General features: G+C 46.6%; 2 protein-coding genes across 2 annotated transcripts in view; both read right to left on the reverse strand.

Moving 5' to 3' along the window:
• cfap299 (cilia and flagella associated protein 299) overlaps positions 1-4,657 on the reverse strand; it is an 88,663-nt gene extending 84,006 nt beyond the window's left edge. Inside the window, exons 1-2 of the mRNA XM_076270912.1 lie at positions 4,547-4,657; positions 730-860 (exon numbers count right to left, since the gene is read on the reverse strand). Coding sequence (XP_076127027.1) covers positions 730-860; positions 4,547-4,657 — 242 coding nt within the window. The remainder of the gene's footprint in view (positions 1-729; positions 861-4,546) is intronic.
• Positions 4,658-10,976: 6,319 nt separating this feature from the next.
• fgf5 (fibroblast growth factor 5) lies at positions 10,977-18,666 on the reverse strand. The gene is made up of 3 exons (XM_076270919.1): positions 18,453-18,666; positions 17,020-17,123; positions 10,977-11,363 (listed from the first exon to the last, which is right to left on the reverse strand). Exons 1-3 carry the CDS (start codon positions 18,664-18,666, stop codon positions 10,977-10,979), a joined length of 705 nt encoding a protein of 234 aa, XP_076127034.1.
• Positions 18,667-18,975: the final 309 nt, after the last annotated feature.

The following is an 18,975-nucleotide window of genomic DNA, read 5'->3' on the forward strand; positions in this document are numbered from 1 at the left end:
GAAGGCGATTTTCAGTTCGCTTTTTTGATCAGCAGAATTTTTTTATGAGACGGATTGGGTGGTTTTGAATGTGGCCGCACTCAGAGATGGCGCTTTTATGGCCCTCTGCTGTGAGGACCTGGCAACCCTGGCTCCTGGTGGCCCGCTGGAGGGGTGACGTGGAGGCGCCAGTCCCGATGGGGGCCCCCCTATCATTTACTTCCCACTAATGTGCAGGGCCACGGGAGACACCGGAAAGCCACACATCTCCGAGGCTAGATATAGACGGCTGCCTAGGAGGCAACTCGCTCGGAAAACTGTGCTATGTCTGTGTCTGTGTTGCACTGCGATCTTGTATTGCTTCTGTTTGTTTGTGTGATCGGTTCGCTTGCGATCTATTTCTTGTCATGTGTCATTTCTAGAGCCATGGTCATGCAGAGATGTAGCCAGGGATAGGCAGCAGCACACTGACAAGATGTGCACAAACATCAACCCTGGAATTGGTTTTCAAAGGTATGAAATACACCATGGATGCACACACTTCATATCCCAACACCCACACACACACACACACACACACACACACACACACACACACACACACACACACACACACTCACTCACTCACTCACTCACTCACACACACACACATATACACACACATATACACAGTCTCTCCCACTTTCTCTCTGTCTCTCTCTCTCACACACACACACACACGTACACACGTACGCACACACACTTTCTTACTGTCTCTGGCTCCTCTTGTTGAGGCGGGATGCTTCGGCGGCGGCCTTCCTGGTCTCAAACTCCTCCCTCTTGAGTACCTCCCCGCTGCCTCTGTATCCCAGCTCCACCAGGTGGCGTGCCAACTCCTCATCCTGGCACAGCAAAGCACTCAGACGTCAAAGGTCAAAGGTCAAAGGGCAGAGGGGAAAGGTCAGGTCATCGATACCGATTCAACCTACTGTATATCAATAACAACATTAACACACACAATATTTTTCACATTTTTTTCAAACAAATAGCTTCCTTAGCACCACATTAAGCTGTCAACGGGTTTATCACTAAGATCTAAGGCCATCAAAGTTCTGCATCTGATTGGTATCACGGATATAATTGGTTCTGAGGTGAAACGCTTCTACTCAATGAGTAAGCCATATGTGAGGCTATATGCGAGCTCATTTACATAATGTCTGTCGGAAATACTTGGAGGGGAGTAGTGTACTGTAAGAGCCGGCTAAGTTCGGAATTCCAAATGACCGGTTATGTTGTTATACGGCCCAACCGCTTGACATCCGCAGAACATGCAGACTTAAGCTTACACGTAGGTCTGAAAGCAGCTAGCATCAAGGCATCACAAACCAACAAAAAATAACACCATAATAATAGGCCACTAAATGAGCGGTTGTAAATATAAGGAAATTATCACTTGGCCCTTGACTGGGGTGTCAACTAAATATAATCTCCTTGACCATCATTGAAGAGGTCACAATCCCAACCATACAGCATTGGCTTATATATTCCAACATGGTTAGCAAAGTCTTTATTTAACACACCACAGAAGTCCTTTGCAGCGCCATGCTGAGTAAACTTCACAATGTGATGAAACAACATCATCTCGGTGAGGTTATCCACATGAAAAGCATCAGTAACCCAGAGGTTTCAGGGGCACCACTTCCCGTTCACCTCTGTTTTCAGGTTAGCACAAGTTCACGGGTCAGCCAGCGTACAGAGCCCTGCTTCAGCCCCGCTCTTTTCCATCTCAGTGCGTTGGTCAGGCGGGGGCCATATTTTGTCTGGACCGGCGAAAAAACACAGCTTGAATGCTTGTTTATTAAATGTGAAACCTCGAGTTCATCAACAACCCAATATGCAACCACAGAAAGAAAAAGAAAAAAAACAATAATAAGAGAAAGAAAAAAAAAACATGAAAACGACCAAAATAAGAAAGAGAGAAAAACAGGAGAGCAAGCCGAGGACAGAAAGGCAGCCCAGGACTTGGGGACGGTGAATGGGGAGCAGGCCACAGTGCTACATAGACTAGCTCTCCAAAGCAGACACAAGACTAAGAAGTGGCCCCTGTGATCAATACGTTCATCCCCCAACCCCAACCTTGCAACTCCCCATCACCATCAGACCTCAGGCATCTCGTTGTGGCCCCCCCCAGCATCTGGGCAGCAGAGGGGGCCCTGGTCCCCTTCAAAGCCCACCAGAGGCTTTCATGTGGCCAGTGGAAGCAGGGGAGTCTGGGTCGAGCCCGCCCATCCCAACCCAACCCAAACCACCCTGGAGCCCAGTTGAATGCAGCAGCAGGCCGGGGCCATTTGAGCTCTACTTTGACAAATGGGCTCAGGGCTAACGGTGTCACAGACAGGAGAGATGAGACGTGCTGCGGTTCGCCCCGCACACACAGAGAGCACAGAGGCCCCAAAACGAGTGTGGTTGAGCCGAGCCATCAACGGAAAGCTGCTCTGCTTTGTAATAAGGCAAAGCTCCTTCAGGTGGTCACTAAACCATTCTGCGGTCCAATATGCATTAACCCACTGGTTGAGGCTGGACAGCACTTGAGCAAGTGAGCATCCTGGCATGGTTTCACATGTGGGTTTCTGTATGGATTTCGTCATAACTAAAAACAAATGCTAACCTCAACAGTTAATCCACATTATCCAATATAGCCTAACCCATATTGTTTTCCTGCATCAACAGGTCAAAAGTGTGAAGAAGTGTTACCTAATCCATGGGAGGCTACCATAATAACCATTAAACAAACAATGTGTCCTTGATTGTTTGCGCTGGCTCTGTGACAGAAAGAAAAAAAAATAGAAAAACATCTTTGGCTTGGAGTTAAACCAGTGACGCCTTGCTTGAAGACAGAGCTGCGACCAGTTCAGCTCTGTGTCGGTCAGTCTGTTGAAGAGAACTGGCTTGGTAAAAAAAAACTCCTGCACTCCTTGGCCCCTCGTCCCCTCTCTGGCAACCACCATCCCCGTCCTGTAACTCTCCTGGGGGGGTCAGCCCTGCAAGGCAAACACTAGGCTACAAGCCCGGCTGTTATGAATGACTCTTTCGACCCTAACGTCTGAATTATTTATAAACCCCATCTCCAGAGCACCACATTAACAAATCCCGAGTAAGCAAGCGGTCAAACAGAAGAATGTTGTTTGGAAATCCAAGCAGGGTCCCCTGGGGGTTGGTGTGTGTGTGTGTGTGTATGTGTGCGGCTAAGCGGTCACTCGCTCCACACTCCAGCAGTGGGGTGTTCCGGTAGACGGGCCGCAGACCCGGTAAGCCTCGGTTCCAGCCTCGTAATATCAACTACTACCTGATGGTGCACTGATAGTCTTGGCCTACTTTCTTCGGACAGTTATGTAACGCTTAGCGACGGGAGAGTTAAGGCCAAAGTTAGGTGCATAAATCCACACACTGGGCTACATGCACTAGGAATGCATCTAGACCTAATGATGACAATTGAGGAATTTGGTAAATGATTGCTATTTGTTCTATTACCCTTATCAGGGGATTATTTTTTAATCGGTTCAGTGTGGGAAAGCTTGACCAACAGATGTTTTCAATAAGTGTATGGCCACCATGAAGCAGTTTACCTGACTGCGGTGATAAGATGATTCATCTACATATTTCATGAGTTGAGTATTTATATTATATGCACTGGCAAACACAGTGACCTTGGCTAATTTAGACTTTAAAAAGGCTAGCATGTTCACCGCTCTGGCTTAGAGATAGACCTGGCAAAAAAGGGCCATATCAGCTCTGTCAGACAGCTGTTAAACTCAACGGTTAAAAAAACAGTGCAATTAAATAAAAAGAAAACAAAAGAAAGACACAGTAGGGAGCATGATACACACCACTACACCAGAAATTCTGTAGGCTGCAAGGGTATGACATACACTCATCGTTATCCCTAAACCTCTAGGCCTGACAGTCAAACAAACAAACCTATGGCGTTAAAAACACTCTAGCTTGCTTTTTTTTAAGGACACCTAAATAATTCAAGCCAGATTACTCTGTGAGAGTGTGTTTATCAAGAGGACACAGACCGTTCCTGGTTTACAGTGTCAGAGCCCTATACGGCTCACAGTGTTAGCCCATAGCACCACCTAGTGTTTAAATAGCTATCCTACATCAAACACAACGAGTGAACGGACTCACTGACTGGACCAATACAATGGGCATAGTCATATTGTCTAAACTAGCCTATAGAGAATAGATTAACTTAATGCAAATGTGAAGTTTTAAACGTTTCTGTAACAAATACCAAGCTTATTAATTAGATAGGCTATTAATTGGATCAAATGGATAGACTTCTCATGCACCTGGTCTAGGATGTATCAGACATAAACTTTGAGAACCAGTGTAACTGAATTGGCACCTTGCGACATAACAATAAAATTGTCACAGATAAACAATAGCTACGACTGGTAATGTAGGGCAGCCTGTCAGTTATAGGCTAGCTGCTAGCGTTAACATAATGTTAATGTGAGCTGAGCACGATTAGATTACATTATATTAGCACATCTGCAACAAAAAACATTCGATGTGGCATTACCTCTAGATAGTATAGATCCAAAGAAGTAATCTGAGAATCAAGAAAATCTTCATACGAATGAAATTCAGTCACAATGCTATCAAGAGCCGCGGCAGCGTTGTCCTCCTCCATGTTGGGCAGAGTGTAAACTAAAGTGTTTCCATAGGAACGAATCATGTGGCCCAAGTTTGTCAAAAGTAGCACCTTGTTCACGTCCTACTAGAATCGACCAAACGAAGAAAGGTATCGAAATAGGCAAAAGTAAGTCATTGATTTCAGCCAGGTAACTTCGGTTCCTATTTTGTATTGTTCTGTAAGAATACCATAAAACGCCTACGTTTCAATAGCATGGGACCTGCTATAGGAAGTCTGCAAACTGACCCAGAATCTGGAGCCATAACCGTGCCTATCCTGAATAGTGTATGCTACTTTCTGAACTTCTGATTTACCACCAGTCACACTTAATTTAGCTAATAATAAGAATACTATTAGAACACTTAATAACAATAATAACAACATTTACTTTAATCAAGTGAAGGCTACGGGCAGAACCAGCGGAATAAATGTAACTTTAGACTAGCCTAATGCAGGCTTGGCACATGATTGAGACCACAGGTGGTGGTTGACTAAGATCTAGTTGATCAAAGATGTAGGCTAAAATAGGCTAGAAATGATGACTATAAAGTTGGTTGGTCTCCAAGCGTGTTTGAAAGGAGTCTCTTCTGTAGAACTATTTGAAACATGCATTGAATTTCATGTTTGTTATGATAACTAACTAACTCACTCCTTGATTCATTGATACACTGTCAGCCGTAGCTCTCGATCTGCGGCTCTGGAAAATGTGTGAAGACGTCCCCTGGTGGTCATGCATTGATACTTCTCTGCTTTATGACCGCAGCCCCACCTCACATCAGGGCCACGTAGGCTGCCTCAGCTGGGTGGTAATGTGACTATAACCGACTTTTCATGATGTTACATAAAAGCACATCAACTGTTAAACAGGCTTACGTTTTGATGTGAGGACACCTGGACATGCACTGGACAGAAATTACAGACAGGTCAGTGAAAGAGAATGAGGGAAGACTACACCTGCCTCTTACACAGTGATATCTGCATAGGATATCAGCCCTGAATTGGCCTAGCTAAGACAATGGAAATAAGCCTCAGGGCTTTATTGTGTTATCCTGACTTTTTTATTTTTATGTAAGGTGCAAAGCTTAATCATATCTTAAAACTAGATATTGAAATAAAATCAATCAATCAAGAGATTTGAATGACACTGTTTAAATTATTATTTATATGTCAAAAATGATTACATAGACGATTATGTAGAAAACTAAAATCGCACTTCTATTGACTTCTTTAAACCTTGATAGAAAGTCCCATGGGAGTCAAAACACAGGCAAATGTAGCTAACATTAATATCCATGTAATATTCATATTGAAACCCGTTTTCCAACATGAGTCAGACATGGGGACCTGTGTGTGTGTGTGTGTGTGTGTGTGTGTGTGTGTGTGTGTGTGTGTGTGTGTGTGCTCCACTCCGCCTCGCTCCTGTCTGAGTGCATTGTTATGTTCTGGAGGTCACAGAGTCATGACACCTCCCAGCGCACCTGACTGCCTGTCTGCCCGCCTAGTCACGCAAACTTAACCTCTTCTGCTGCCTTTTTCTGCCTTGTATTTCTACATCCAGACATTAGGAGACTTTTTTATTATTCACCACCACACGCCTGTGAATTATTGATGTGGAACCACTGCTCAGCATATTTCGCCTGATCCCTGAGTGATGCTGTTGGGGGGCAAGGCTTTTGTTATACTGTGTGGTGATGAGGATGACATTGTGCTTTGTGTGACAGCAACACATGATAAGGTATGGTGAGTGTGTTGTGATTCATGTTGAATATCACATGTGTGTGTGTGTGTGCGTGTGTGTGTGTGTGTCTGTGTGTGTGTGTTTGTATCCGTGTATGTGTGTGGGAGTGGCAGCATATTAGGCTTGTGACACACTTGGGCATGTATTGCAAAATGGCATTATGCAACTGAATTGAGTTATTCTAGTTCTGCTTTTGTTGCAGTATGTTTGATCTCACCGGGCGCTGAATTCCAACAGATCCCCAGCCCTTTCATGTGATCCTTTTCACGCAGTTTTGAGTTTCGGGATTTGGACCTGTGTTTGGCCATTTCAGATTTAGCTCACTAATGGTTTTTAGTGGTTAGGAGCCAACAGCCAACCCTCATTGCTAGCCTTGCCCATTCATTGTGGCCTTAATCCTATGAAACATTCCCCTTTAAAACAGCCCCTGCATCTCTCTTCCTCGAAAAAAGAATCAAAACTCTGCTTGAGCCACAGCTTAGAGACCCCAGGTGCTCTTCAGAAATCCCCCACCCCTCCCCATCACCCCTCCACCCCTCTGCCAGTGTGGGCCCATGGAGCACTGTATGGATGAGATGTGTTCCCCTTAAAACTGTTTGTCAGATTAGACGTGGGGTACCATGTTCAGATTAGTCCGCCGCTAGAGACACGCTCCACTGCACACGCCCGAGGTGTAATTAAGACCCAGCTTCGTGGGGGGTGAAGGGATGTGTGTGTGTGTGTGTGTGTGTGTAGCTCCACCACGCCTTGACTGACTCAGTACCAGCATCTGAAATCTCTCATGCTCATTCTCTTTAGACTTTAGAATCATGTCCTCGTTGGAATGAGGAAAACTTTGCCATATTGTAGGATGTGAATCATTAACCTTGGCAGACCAGTGCAATGATCTGTTCACTGGGAGAGCACTCAACATTGGCCTTCCTGTATGAAGAGAGTGGCTCTGACTGCATTTTACGCATATTGTATGTTGCATAAAGCGTGACGTAACACATGACTCACTGCATTACAGTGTATAGCCATCGTGAGACATTAGAAAGTGAATAATGTATTCATTCAGACATGTCTTGTGCAATTTGAGAGGCTGTTTATTCTCCAGCATTACTGACTACAGTATAGTAATAGTACTGTATACTGTAGTGTAGTGTAGTGTAGTTTTGTGTGCATTGATATGTGTCTGTATGACCTTATTGTACTGGTCACAATAATTTATTTGTAAATAATAATTTGTGCCATTCCTATAACGAATCATAATGTTAAATATACGATGCCATCAAGTGGCCATCTGGTGGCAGAATAATTGTGCCAGTGAGTGAATTTTCAATAGACAATACATGAATAGAGAAAGGAAGTAGAGTAGAGGGATGAGAGAGAATGATAGACAGACAGATAGAGAGAGAGAGAGATGGACAGACAGAAAGAAAGAGAGAGAGAGGGAGAAAAAAACTCACAGATTGATTGATCACAGTGGGGTAAGTCAGCCCTTCCCCCAGTGAACAGATTGCACCTGACTGAGGCCCAAGAGGCCTGTTGCTGTAGCACTGCTCAGGCCCCTTTACTCTGTCCCCCTGGCCAGCTGTGGGTTCCCATTAGAGCCCGAGCCTCTGGACACCCACCCCCACCCCCCGGCCCTGGGTCAGAGATGGAGAGGCTCTCCACAGTGGCCCAAGGCCCAGATGCAGGGGTGGGGACAAGGATGAGCTGTGTGTGTGTGTGTGTGTGTGTGTGTGTGTGTGTGTGTGTGTGTGTGTGAGAGAGAGAGAGAGAGAGAAAGTGTGTGTATGTGTGTGGCGGGGGTTGTCTTGATGGAAGCTTTTTTTGGGGAGCGGGGGCTTTAAGCCTCTAATGCCAAAAGATCGACTTGGACTCTTGCCAGAGCAATTCAAAAACACAAAAAGGAAGGAGCGGGAAAAGAGGACAGGAAAAAGAATTCCGTTTCCATGGTGAGCATTGGTGCATTATGACCTCACTTCTCTCAGGGCAGGCCACCAAACTCAGATGTCGATATTGCAGTGATACCTGCTTTGTTTTAATCAAGGTTTGACGGCTTCAACCTGAACCCACACCGCCACCCAGCCACACAGTCCTGGTGGTCTCGCTGGGATCCACAAATCCATGTTGAAGTCATCCCTGCTTCCAATGTCAAACCGCCCCACATGCCCTGCCATGAAACTCGAGCTGCCAATCTGCATGGTAGTGACTGCTCAAGTCTCTGATTGGCATATGATGTAAGTGTACATTAACTGTCCTGTAGATGTATGGTTCAAGGCCTGGGAAACACTGATATTTAAGAAACCCTGAATTGCACATTCCCTGCACTGTAAAACACCTTAGGGAAGGTTCCTATACAGGAATTAAGCCTAGTCCTGGACTACAAAAGAGTTTCAATGAAGAATTCCATTACAAATAAATGTATGTATGTAATGTATGTACAAATAAATTGTATGATTGGCATTAAAACACACAGCATTTGAGCCAAACCAGCCAACTTTTCACTGTGATAGCCAGAAAAAAACGTTTTCACTCGGAACCAACGGGGTAGGCGAACGTTCGGAGACACTGTGGGCGGGGTAGGCGAAAGTGTAGACACTGTGGGCGGCTCTGAGGCTAGAAGTCGACCACGTCGAACTAGCATTCCATTGACCCCCATTCATTTTGGCGTCACAACATCATATAACATTACATCTTAAGCTTTTTAAGCCTTTATATGAACCTTTTCTATTTTCGGACAAATACAACATTGTGTGACTGGCGTCATAACTCACTTTACGGCTGAGTAATAAAAAGAAATTCTGAAAACAATGCTATCATGATGTAATGAGCATGGAACTTAGTGTCACACAGGAGCAAAGTAACCGTATTCTCTGGATAAGAAACTCGAGGGCAGTCTGGGGGAAAGTCCACAGGTAAGATATTTAGGAAAGCATCGAGGAAGAAACAATCAAGTGATGTTTTGATGGTTGGTGCTAAGTCAGAACAAATCCCCACCAAAGCTGCACTCGAACTCGCAGCCATCTACACGTTATCAATTGTCTTAGCACGGCTACCAGACGATTTACTGTGTTACAGTCTGTTGCTTAACGTCACACGTTTCTCACTCGCCTGGACTGAGGATGCGCGAGAACCGAAATCGACCAACAGGGAATAGGTTAAAGTTGGCTTCACTCTTCTCGTTCGAAGTCTACGAGATGGCTGTGTCCATATCTTTTTACTGTCCATGCTCGGAACGTGACAAAAGGAAGCACATCAAACTTCACATCCCTAATAGACCTTGGTGGTTTTCACATAGTTCTTGTACATTTTTCTGAGATCAATACAGAGGGGAAGCGCAGGCTTTGCGGGACAGGCTGTGTGGATGCTCTCCTCCCGTCTCCCTGAGCCTGGCTTGGGAGTGACTCAGAGAGGGACAGCAGCAGTGGCAGTGCTGGAGTTTCGCCGTGAGCCACAGAATTCCACGGCTGTCTGCCATCCGATACGCAGACGACTGCAGCCACGGCTGGGGCCGGAGTTGGGGGCCGGGGGGGCCTCCTGCTCCCTCACATCACGGAGAGGGGCCGCTCCAGCAAGACATCTTTATCCGCATGGAACGCTTCTCCAGTGCGGAATGCTGCCGGGTCAGGACGGGATGCTTTTGTGGTGAGTGTGTGTGTGTGTGTGTGTGTGTGTGAGTGAGGGAGAGTGAGTGTGTGTGTGTGAGTGAGAGAGAGTGAGTGTGTAGCCATGTGCCTGTGTGTACTGTATGTATGTGAGTCTGTTTACCCATGTGCATGTGTGAGTCTTTGTGCATGTCTGTGTGTGTGTGTGTGTGCAGGCATGTGTGGGTATGTGTGTGTTTGCAAGACAGCTAGTTGAAATAATAGTTTTAATGGGCTACTGCAGTTGTCCTGTGGGGAAACTGGATCTTTAGCTTTTACAATCACACTCATTCTTACCACTTTATCAACTCATCTCACACAGTCGACTACATGACAAATACATAACTGTTATTCCAAGTGTTTTTATTTTTTGTTTTAGTTTTTTAATGATGAATATAGTTATAAAGTAATAAGTTTATATAGCAAAATTTAAATATAGCATTTGTAAAGTCATGTGACTATATAAATTACTATTTAAAAATGAGGATTTGTTTTTGGTAATATAAATAAAGAGGTATACACCTCTTCTAAAAGAGTTTGAATTAAGTCTGTGGGATGAATGATGGTGTTTTATGCACCAGGAAGTACATCCATGCTTGTAAAAAATGTAAAATAAAATACCATAAACACATAGGCAAATAGTGTCCTCTGTTCTCAGTCGTGTGTTATATGGCATGTTTGGAAGAATATACCCTGTTCATACAGCACAGTATTTGATTTCAGGTTTGTCCATTCCTCCTCCACAACCATCCCAAGACTGGACCATCCAGCTCATTGGTTGACACTTGACTGATAGTCGGAATGCTTAACAGAACGTTCTGAACATGACTTGTCCAGAAACATCCCAAAAAAGGAACTGGCTTTTCCACGGTGCCAGAGGTCCACCAAGAAGAACCCTTTTCTGTTTTGTCCCTATCCTTAGTCCTGCTTAAGGACGCAGCGGCTTTCACCCGAACCGGAACTTGGGCCAGTACTTCACAGGCTGACTAGGCCTCGGTCCCGTGCTAATGGATGTCTTTGCTGCAGGGGCTCTGGGGGGGCTCCGGTGTGGTGGAGGAGGCGCCGGTGGGGGTTTGCTCTTCTCCTGGCCTCTCTCGGCGATGGTGAAGCCGTGCTCGGCCCTCTCGTGAAGCGCGAAGCGCGGCAGGAAGTGCGTGGACACGTGCTGCGCCTTGACCCGCGGGCTGGAGCCCATCTTGGCCTTGCCGCGTTTGTTGAGCGCCACGTACCACAGCCGCCCCGAGCGCCGCCCTCCGTGGACCACCGACGCGTACGTGTTGTAGCTGTTCTCCTGGAAACGCTCCCGGAATTTGCAGTCATCGGTGAATGTCTCCTGGGAGCAGGGGGAGAGGGATAGGGTGAGAGAGAAAAGGAAATATAATATAATAAACAGCACATAACAAACCCACCCAAGAACACACAGACAGAATGACAGGACACTGACAGCTCCGGAGTCGGGAGCGATGTGAGCCGCGCATACGTTTAACCCCTCGATCAACCCCCCGCAGGCACATGCATAAATGCGAACATATCATAACCAAACAACGACGAGTGAGCATGCAAAGGCGGCGGGAGCGAAGAACAGCGAGAGAAATTGGGGCTGACACTGAAAGGCGAGCCTCCGGGCTTTAAACACAGCGCTAATCACCGTAAGCAAGCGATGCACGGGCCTCTCTGTCGCGGTCTGCTCCAAGCCTTTCAGATGGGGTCCATCTGGCGCGCTGTTGACTTAGTGCACTGTTACCTACACTATTTGTCTCCTGCTGCTCGCTAATTAGATAATTGCCTTTATGTCTGAGAAGCTGAAATCACCACGAGAGGCCTTTTCTGGGAACTCTTCATCGCATAAACATTTTCTCTCTCGCTCTCTCTCTCTCTCTATCTCTCTCCCTCTCTCTTCCCCACACACAGGCTATAAGATAATCAAGATGGTTGGCTACATTGTTGTGTCCTCAGGCAGTAGAACAATTATCCCCAAGATGACAATCATTGCTGAAAAGGTAGTTTCATCACGGAGAGCTCAAAACAGCTCAGAGTCAGGGCTACCGCTAAACTCTTTGCTGCTTTGTTTGCAGCACTCTTTTGGCGTCTTTTCTCGCCTAACTAGACATAACTGAAAAATAAATAGACTCTGGGGGGTATGATCAGTATGTGAGTGGAATTTTCAGTGGTAAAACATCCAGGGGAATTAGCTCAAAGAACATGAATTAATCTTAACCTTAAATTAGATTCCTACCCAGAATATCCCTAGAAAGACACCAGATGGACTGAATGTTTAAAGTTTACACTACTTAAGTGTGGAATGCAGAAAGCTTAACTAAAGATGTTATAACCACAGAGATAATGCACTTTGACTTTGTCAAGTATATCGACAAACTATCCAGTCTGCTCCAGAACATTCCAGAATACAACTTTTAGTTTAAAAACACCATGTTCCACTCCCATCTCACAAAGACTACTGGGACCATGGCTGTGTAGGCTGCCTAATTATCATTATCGTCTTCTGTTTCAACCTGTCTTAAAAATTCAGAAATAGAAACAAGTGCAGTGACAAAAGCTTTAGCACTGTGGTCGCACAGCCTGTAATCACGGCGGGCGCACATTGTCTGGGCCCTGCGTTGGCAGCTGGTGGCTGACAGAGCCACTTGGCACCGTGATTGAGTTAGTGTGCACGATGAAGGCTAATGAAACGAAGGCCGCCAGATTACAGGCCCTGATCCCACCGAACGGGATGCAGGGAATGGGGACGCTGGCGGGGGGTTACTGGATAATTACGGGAGACTTACTTTTATCTGCGGCGAGGCTCAAAGTCATCAAAATGACTCTGGCCTATCAAAGAGAGGCCCGTGACTGACAGGGGCTAGGGTTGCCTTTGTACGAGCTGAAAACTCATTACTCCGTGAAATAACTTTGTCCGGCGCTGGGCAGGGACCAGGGGAGGGAGGGAGAGAGGGAAGGAGGGGAGGACAGATGCGGTGTTTTTGTGCCAATCCTTTCGCTTCATGGAGAAGGGGGGGCAAAAGGGGGGGGGGGAGGGCGGGGGGCACCCGCAGTGGGCTTGGGTTTCACAAATGCAATCGTGACCCTAAAGGTCAACGCCTGTGCCAGAGCTCCAGGCTGTACGTTTTTATGGACTATCCAACCCACACTTCGACATACGTTTCCAGTTATGTCATCTATTTATATGTTTGACTAGAGAGCGGGAGGCTTCGGAGGTATGATCAGGGCAGGTGTTGATGTCATTCCAATTTGGTGAATTAGCAACCCTACCGTCAGTTCTAGTAAATGGCGAATGATTAAAACGAATGGGAAAACGCAGGCAATGAGCCTGGCCTTAGGCAACAAATAACAATTTAAAGGACGGAGCTTTTCCTGTTTTTTTGTCCCCGTGCTAATTGGGATATCTTTTCGTGAAGCGCTTCGCATAAGTTCTATTAATACTTTTTCTGGGAAATCGCGATGTGAGTGTAAGGATGGCTGCTCTCTCACCACCAACGGGCCTGGCGTAACCTCTGGATGCTGTAAAAACAACAGCAGTTCTGCTATGTCGAAGAGCGCAGCAAAGCAGAAAAACGGTGCCATTAGAATATTTTTTAAACATGCCAGTCACTGCCCCATTCTGCCATAACACAATCCCCCCCCCCCTCCCCACCACCACCACCACCACTGCAGCCTAAGGGTGTAGTCTTGCATTACAATCAGAGACTTCTCAAGGCTAACTGCAACAGATAATTGCGTCAATGCTCTCGAACAAACAATATGTCTGACAGTCAACAGTCCCTTCACAGATGTGCTTTCTGTCAAGGTTTTGACAAGCAGCTCAAATGGAGGACTGCTCAAAGGACTGGCCCAGCCAGGCTCCAGTGAGTGGCCTTACACGGACATTCCTCCGGGCTTAAGGGAGCGATCGGCGGCGTATGAAACGCCTACTTGTCGGCCGCGGTGGCGCATGGGGGTCAGTGGGCGACGGGCGGGGAGCCGGGGTAGTGGGCAGTGAGCGTCCGGCAGTAAAAAAAGCCCCGGCCCTGTCACAGCTGTTTAACCTGCCTGAGGCCGGAGTGATTTGTGGCCGTCCGAGACTGCCCCGCATCACTTCCTTTCCCATGGTTCTCTCGGAGAGAGCAAGGACTTTGTGAGATGTGTGTGTGTGTCTAGGTAGCAGCTGCCTTTGGCCCATATCTGCTCCAGGACTGGCTCATGGGTTCTGTTGAGACATCAGGCCTGAGGAAGTGTGTGTGCAAGTGGCAATGTAAGAAGGGATCAACATCCTGGCTCTTAGTCCTTCCTTGTCTGAAATCTTGCCTCAACCTCTCTCTCTTTCTCTCTCTCTCTCTCTCTCTCTCTCTCCCTCTCTCTTTCGCTTTCTCTCTCTCTCTCTATTGTACCTGTGTCCATCTTTCTCCATCTGTTGCTCTCTCGGTATCTTTATCTCATAAACTCCCTCACTTCCACTCCCTCTGTCAGTGTTTACTCAATAAATCCAGGTGACCCCGTGACCTTTGGGAAGATTATGTTTGTAATGGCGTGCTGGGTCAGGTCACTGTGAGCTCCGTGCATCTGTCCCCCGCACCGCCGCCCGGGCGATAAATCGTCCGCTGCGAAAACATCTAAATATTAAATATGACAGTGGCGCAACTACATAAGACGGTGTGTGTCACCTGATACTCTGCCGCTCTACACACACACACACACACGTACACACACACACACACACACTCAAACATCCCCCCTCCCTCGCGGAGGCCGTGTGCGCGGCTCAGGGGGACTCGTGTCTGAAGGCGGAGGCCATTAAACTAGAGGCTGCAACTGTAGCCAGGCCTGGGGAGACTCAGGGCTAATTCGCAACTGATGGATCCGACACAGCTGCCCTGATTGTTGCTTATGTCTCCAGTGGATTAGGGGCTCATCTTTAGATTTATGTGTTTTCTTTTTCCCTCTCTCATTCTCTCTCTCGTTCTCTCTCTCTCTCTTTCGCAGGCGTTCCACTGCTCCCTCATTCACCCCCTCTGTCTCATTCCTTCTCTCTCACACTTTCTGTCTCCATCAATCTCTTTGACTTAGTCATCCATTCTCTTTGTTTCTTTCCCTCATCCTCTTTCAGTCTGTCCCTTCACACACACACACACACACACACACACACGAACAAACACAAATACAGCCACACACTCTCACACACACACACACACACAAATACAGTCACACACACACACACACACACACTGTCTCCTTCCTCACTCTCAATTGCCTCTCTTCAGTGATGTCTCACACAACCTCTCCCAGACTCTCCACTTGTGACTCACCTTCTACCTCTCCATCCTCATCTTTGTCTCTTTCTCTTAGTCCCCTTTTCTTTCCTCCCTCTCTCCCTCTCTCTCTCTCTCACACACTTTCTCTCTTTATTTTGCTCTCATACACCATACTCCTTCCCTCTCCATCAGACACCTCTTTTCTCTTTGTCTATGTTCACTCTGGCGAATTTACACGCCGACGCTCTCAGTGTAAGTGAGCAGCTGATAAAAGCTGAGAGACGTTTTGGACTGGGCGGCTTCAGAGGCAGTGGACCTATCGCCCGGCACGTCGTCTGGAGCGGCGAGCGAACCAAGAGGAAATGGAAGGAGCGCTTCACAGTGACCTATGGCCCAGAGGTTCTGAGACGCTGCCACCCGCGAGCTCTTAAAGAAGACATGTGAAAGGGGAAGACATTAAGAGCTGTTCTTGAGCACACAGACACACTATCATATGATGACAGTCGTAAAATCTGCGGAATTCAACACCGCTAGTTTATATGGGCATAGCCGGCCTGTTTGGACTGGACCCAGGAGTTAAACTCTGCATGGTATGGCCCAGTTAATATTTCCCAAATGGCACCCTAAGAGCCCAACATTCACAGCAACGCACCCTTGGATGTTCCGTTTTACAGTTTGGAAAATACCGACTATTTTAGATTCGTTCGTAGATTCGTTCCACCCAACAATAGTTCTGTTGCACCAAACCCTAAACGACTTGGGAAAGACCATAGAACACCACTGTTCCTATGAAGAACACAGTGTTATTTATCAAGTCTTCAAAGTATTTTGTCATGTTATGAAGCATTTTCAGTGTGTTACATACGTGACGTGAGACACAAATGACGCCTGGTCTATTCCCAGCTCTCTGTGCTGCAAATGTCACAGGATTTCTCATATTATTCAGTCTTTGACATATTTATGGCACTACCTCCTTTTGCATTCTTCGCATGTGTTCTGACTTTGTATACTCAGTAGTATACTCATATTTCTCTTCCCTTCTTTTTGTTCTCTCTCTCACAACATTATCCAATATCCTGTGTGAGTGTGACAATGTAATCTGGTTTTCCCATTCACACATGCTAATAAGCAGTGGTCCGCCAGGCTAACTAATGCTTACTCAATTAGGGGTCGGAGAAAGAGTGTGCACAGGACTGGCTTGCTGTGAATGGGTTTTTGTTTTTTTTACTAAAGCAGAGATGGGCATCCAAAGTAAATAAATGTAAATGATTGGAATCTAATACATTGCTAATGTCCACACACAGACAGATGGTGCGGTGATGACGGTCAGGGTGATCTGCACCTGACCAGCGCAAGCCCTTTTGCATAAACGATGGACATCAACTAAACACACAGTAGCTCCAGCAGTGCCCTGCAGGTGCCAACGGGCAGGCCATGTGCACGTCTGTGCATCCTGCCTTATTTACATTTCATTTTCATTGAAGCAAAACAGAGCATAGTGCCGAAGGGCAGAGGGGCCAGGAGTTTGAAAACATTGTCGCTGCTCACCATAACTACCACAACTGACCCTGATGAAATGACTACACGTTAATGCTACAGGGTGTTCAGGTGTCTCTCTGTGTTATGGAAACCTTGCAAAACCACCAATGCATTCCATCGGAGGCCCATCAGTGGTAATCAGTGTATGTGTGTCCTTTTTGTAATTCCATACTTTGATGAAGATGAAGATGGGTGTGTGCTTACAGTGGCATGTAGACGTCCCCGCTTGTTCATGGCCAGAAATCGGTTGCTGAAAACGCCTCGGACGCCAACCACACCTTGAGAGATTGCAAAGATCTCCAGTACACCTGTGGGCAAGATGACACCACACATTCTCAGCATCACCTTAATCCCGACTGTAGGCCTAGCCTTATCATACAGCCTTATACCTGTCTGTCAGCTTCATTCAAAGTGTGACCTTTTGGGGGATTATGGGCATGACATCTAACATAACAGAGCTCTGTGAATAAGACAATCCCCCTTAGCCATAGCATTCCTTGGGTTGCTATTGCTCCCCTATCTAAAAAAAAGAAGAATAATAACAATACATAGACAAATTAAAGTATATGGGAAGTAATATAAACAGAACAACATTTGATACAATAACATGTCTGTCTGTTATTGTATGGCTTAGGGTTAGTATCCTGTGTAGCCTAATGGCCTTATCATGAGTATTCATAACAGCTAGTAACAGAATGATTCAGAGTATACTGTAGATTATGGAAACCATGCACTACTGCATTTACCCATGGAGAGTTCCAATTCTGCACAATATCACAATACTTGCTTCCAAACAATTTCCTTTCAAACGAAATGTTTCAGAGGCAAACCTCCACTGCATCACTGGCCTCGTTAATCTATCGCATATGAGTGGTAATAAAGCATCCCTGTCCCATTGCTGCCCCATAAACTGCGGGTTGCTCATAACTTTGTCGTAATTAAGGGTGGCAATCTCCCTCACTTCACTCACGGCACAGGCTGCGCGGCATCACATTAACCCGACGGGATGTCTCAAATTATACAATGGATAACAACTATCCTGCGCATGGCATGGGAACGATCACAGACACTCTTCCGAGCATTCGCACCTGTTACTCCTACCTGCCAATACACACAAACAGCCTCTTACAGGCACTGCAGGCCCGAGAGCTCCGCGAGGGTTCACATCGCTCACGGAGCGGCATACCTACGCCTGACACGTAACTAACCGGGACCGGAGAAGTCACATCACATCAGTGTCATTGCGTATCTATTTGGAACGGCTCTAGTGTAATGTTTTGGTGCCCAGGCTCACGATCGGATTTCAAGGGACAGCAGGAGAGGCATGCCTTGGATTAATCGTGGGTACTTTTGCAGCCACGGGGTGTATTTAAAAATCTTGTGGTGGTATGACCTGTATACACCTTGGGGTTCTCTTTGGTTGCGAAATGACAAATCGTTCAAATCCGTACAAGACGGTTTATTGCTCTTTGAGGACAAGGTGCAACGAATGACGCATGTGCTGTAGGTTCCTTAGCAATGTTTTTTTTTTAATCTCATGTACAGAAGTTCAACAGTTCACTGCCGTGTGCACAGATACAGTAGGATTCATGCTCAATGTTGAAATTTAATACTTAACCTTTTTATTAAGAACTTACTCAACTGATTGGGCTCGTGGCTCCCGTTTACTCTGCCATCGGGATGAATCTGAAGGTGGAAACCGATGCCGACCCTACAGTACAGTCTCCCCGTCCTGCGTCCTGATATGTTAGCCTCCAGCAGTTGCTGCTCCGGGGAAACTCGGTTAGATCCAGTGACAGCAGCGGTGCGAATCAGCTGAGCGAAGAGGACAACGTAGAGAGGAACATTCATTCTTCCGCGACGGAACACTTTTTGCGCGCTAGGAGGCCACTTCCAGCATTTTGGCGTCGGTCTCGAGTCGTTTGCACGAGGAACCGTGCGCGCACGCATACACTTGCAGCTCTGGTGGGCATTACCTTGGCCGCCCGCGCTCGCTCGCTGGAGTAGAGAGGAGTTCCTCTGGCAAGGAGATATTTATAACACGAATGATCTCACTGCTTGATGCATGCCTCAGTTCTGAAGGACGCGCTATCTCCTCCGGATTCTCCCCCAGAAAGAGTATTCCTGCGCAGACTTTTTTTGCACAAACTGGTGTGCGGG

This window comes from Alosa pseudoharengus, unplaced genomic scaffold, assembly GCF_046254945.1.
Source record: "Alosa pseudoharengus isolate Yale_2024_CS ecotype anadromous, Long Island Sound unplaced genomic scaffold, YU_APseudo_1.1 YU_APseudo_1.1_scf_6, whole genome shotgun sequence".
Taxonomy (NCBI): Eukaryota; Metazoa; Chordata; class Actinopteri; order Clupeiformes; family Clupeidae; genus Alosa; species Alosa pseudoharengus.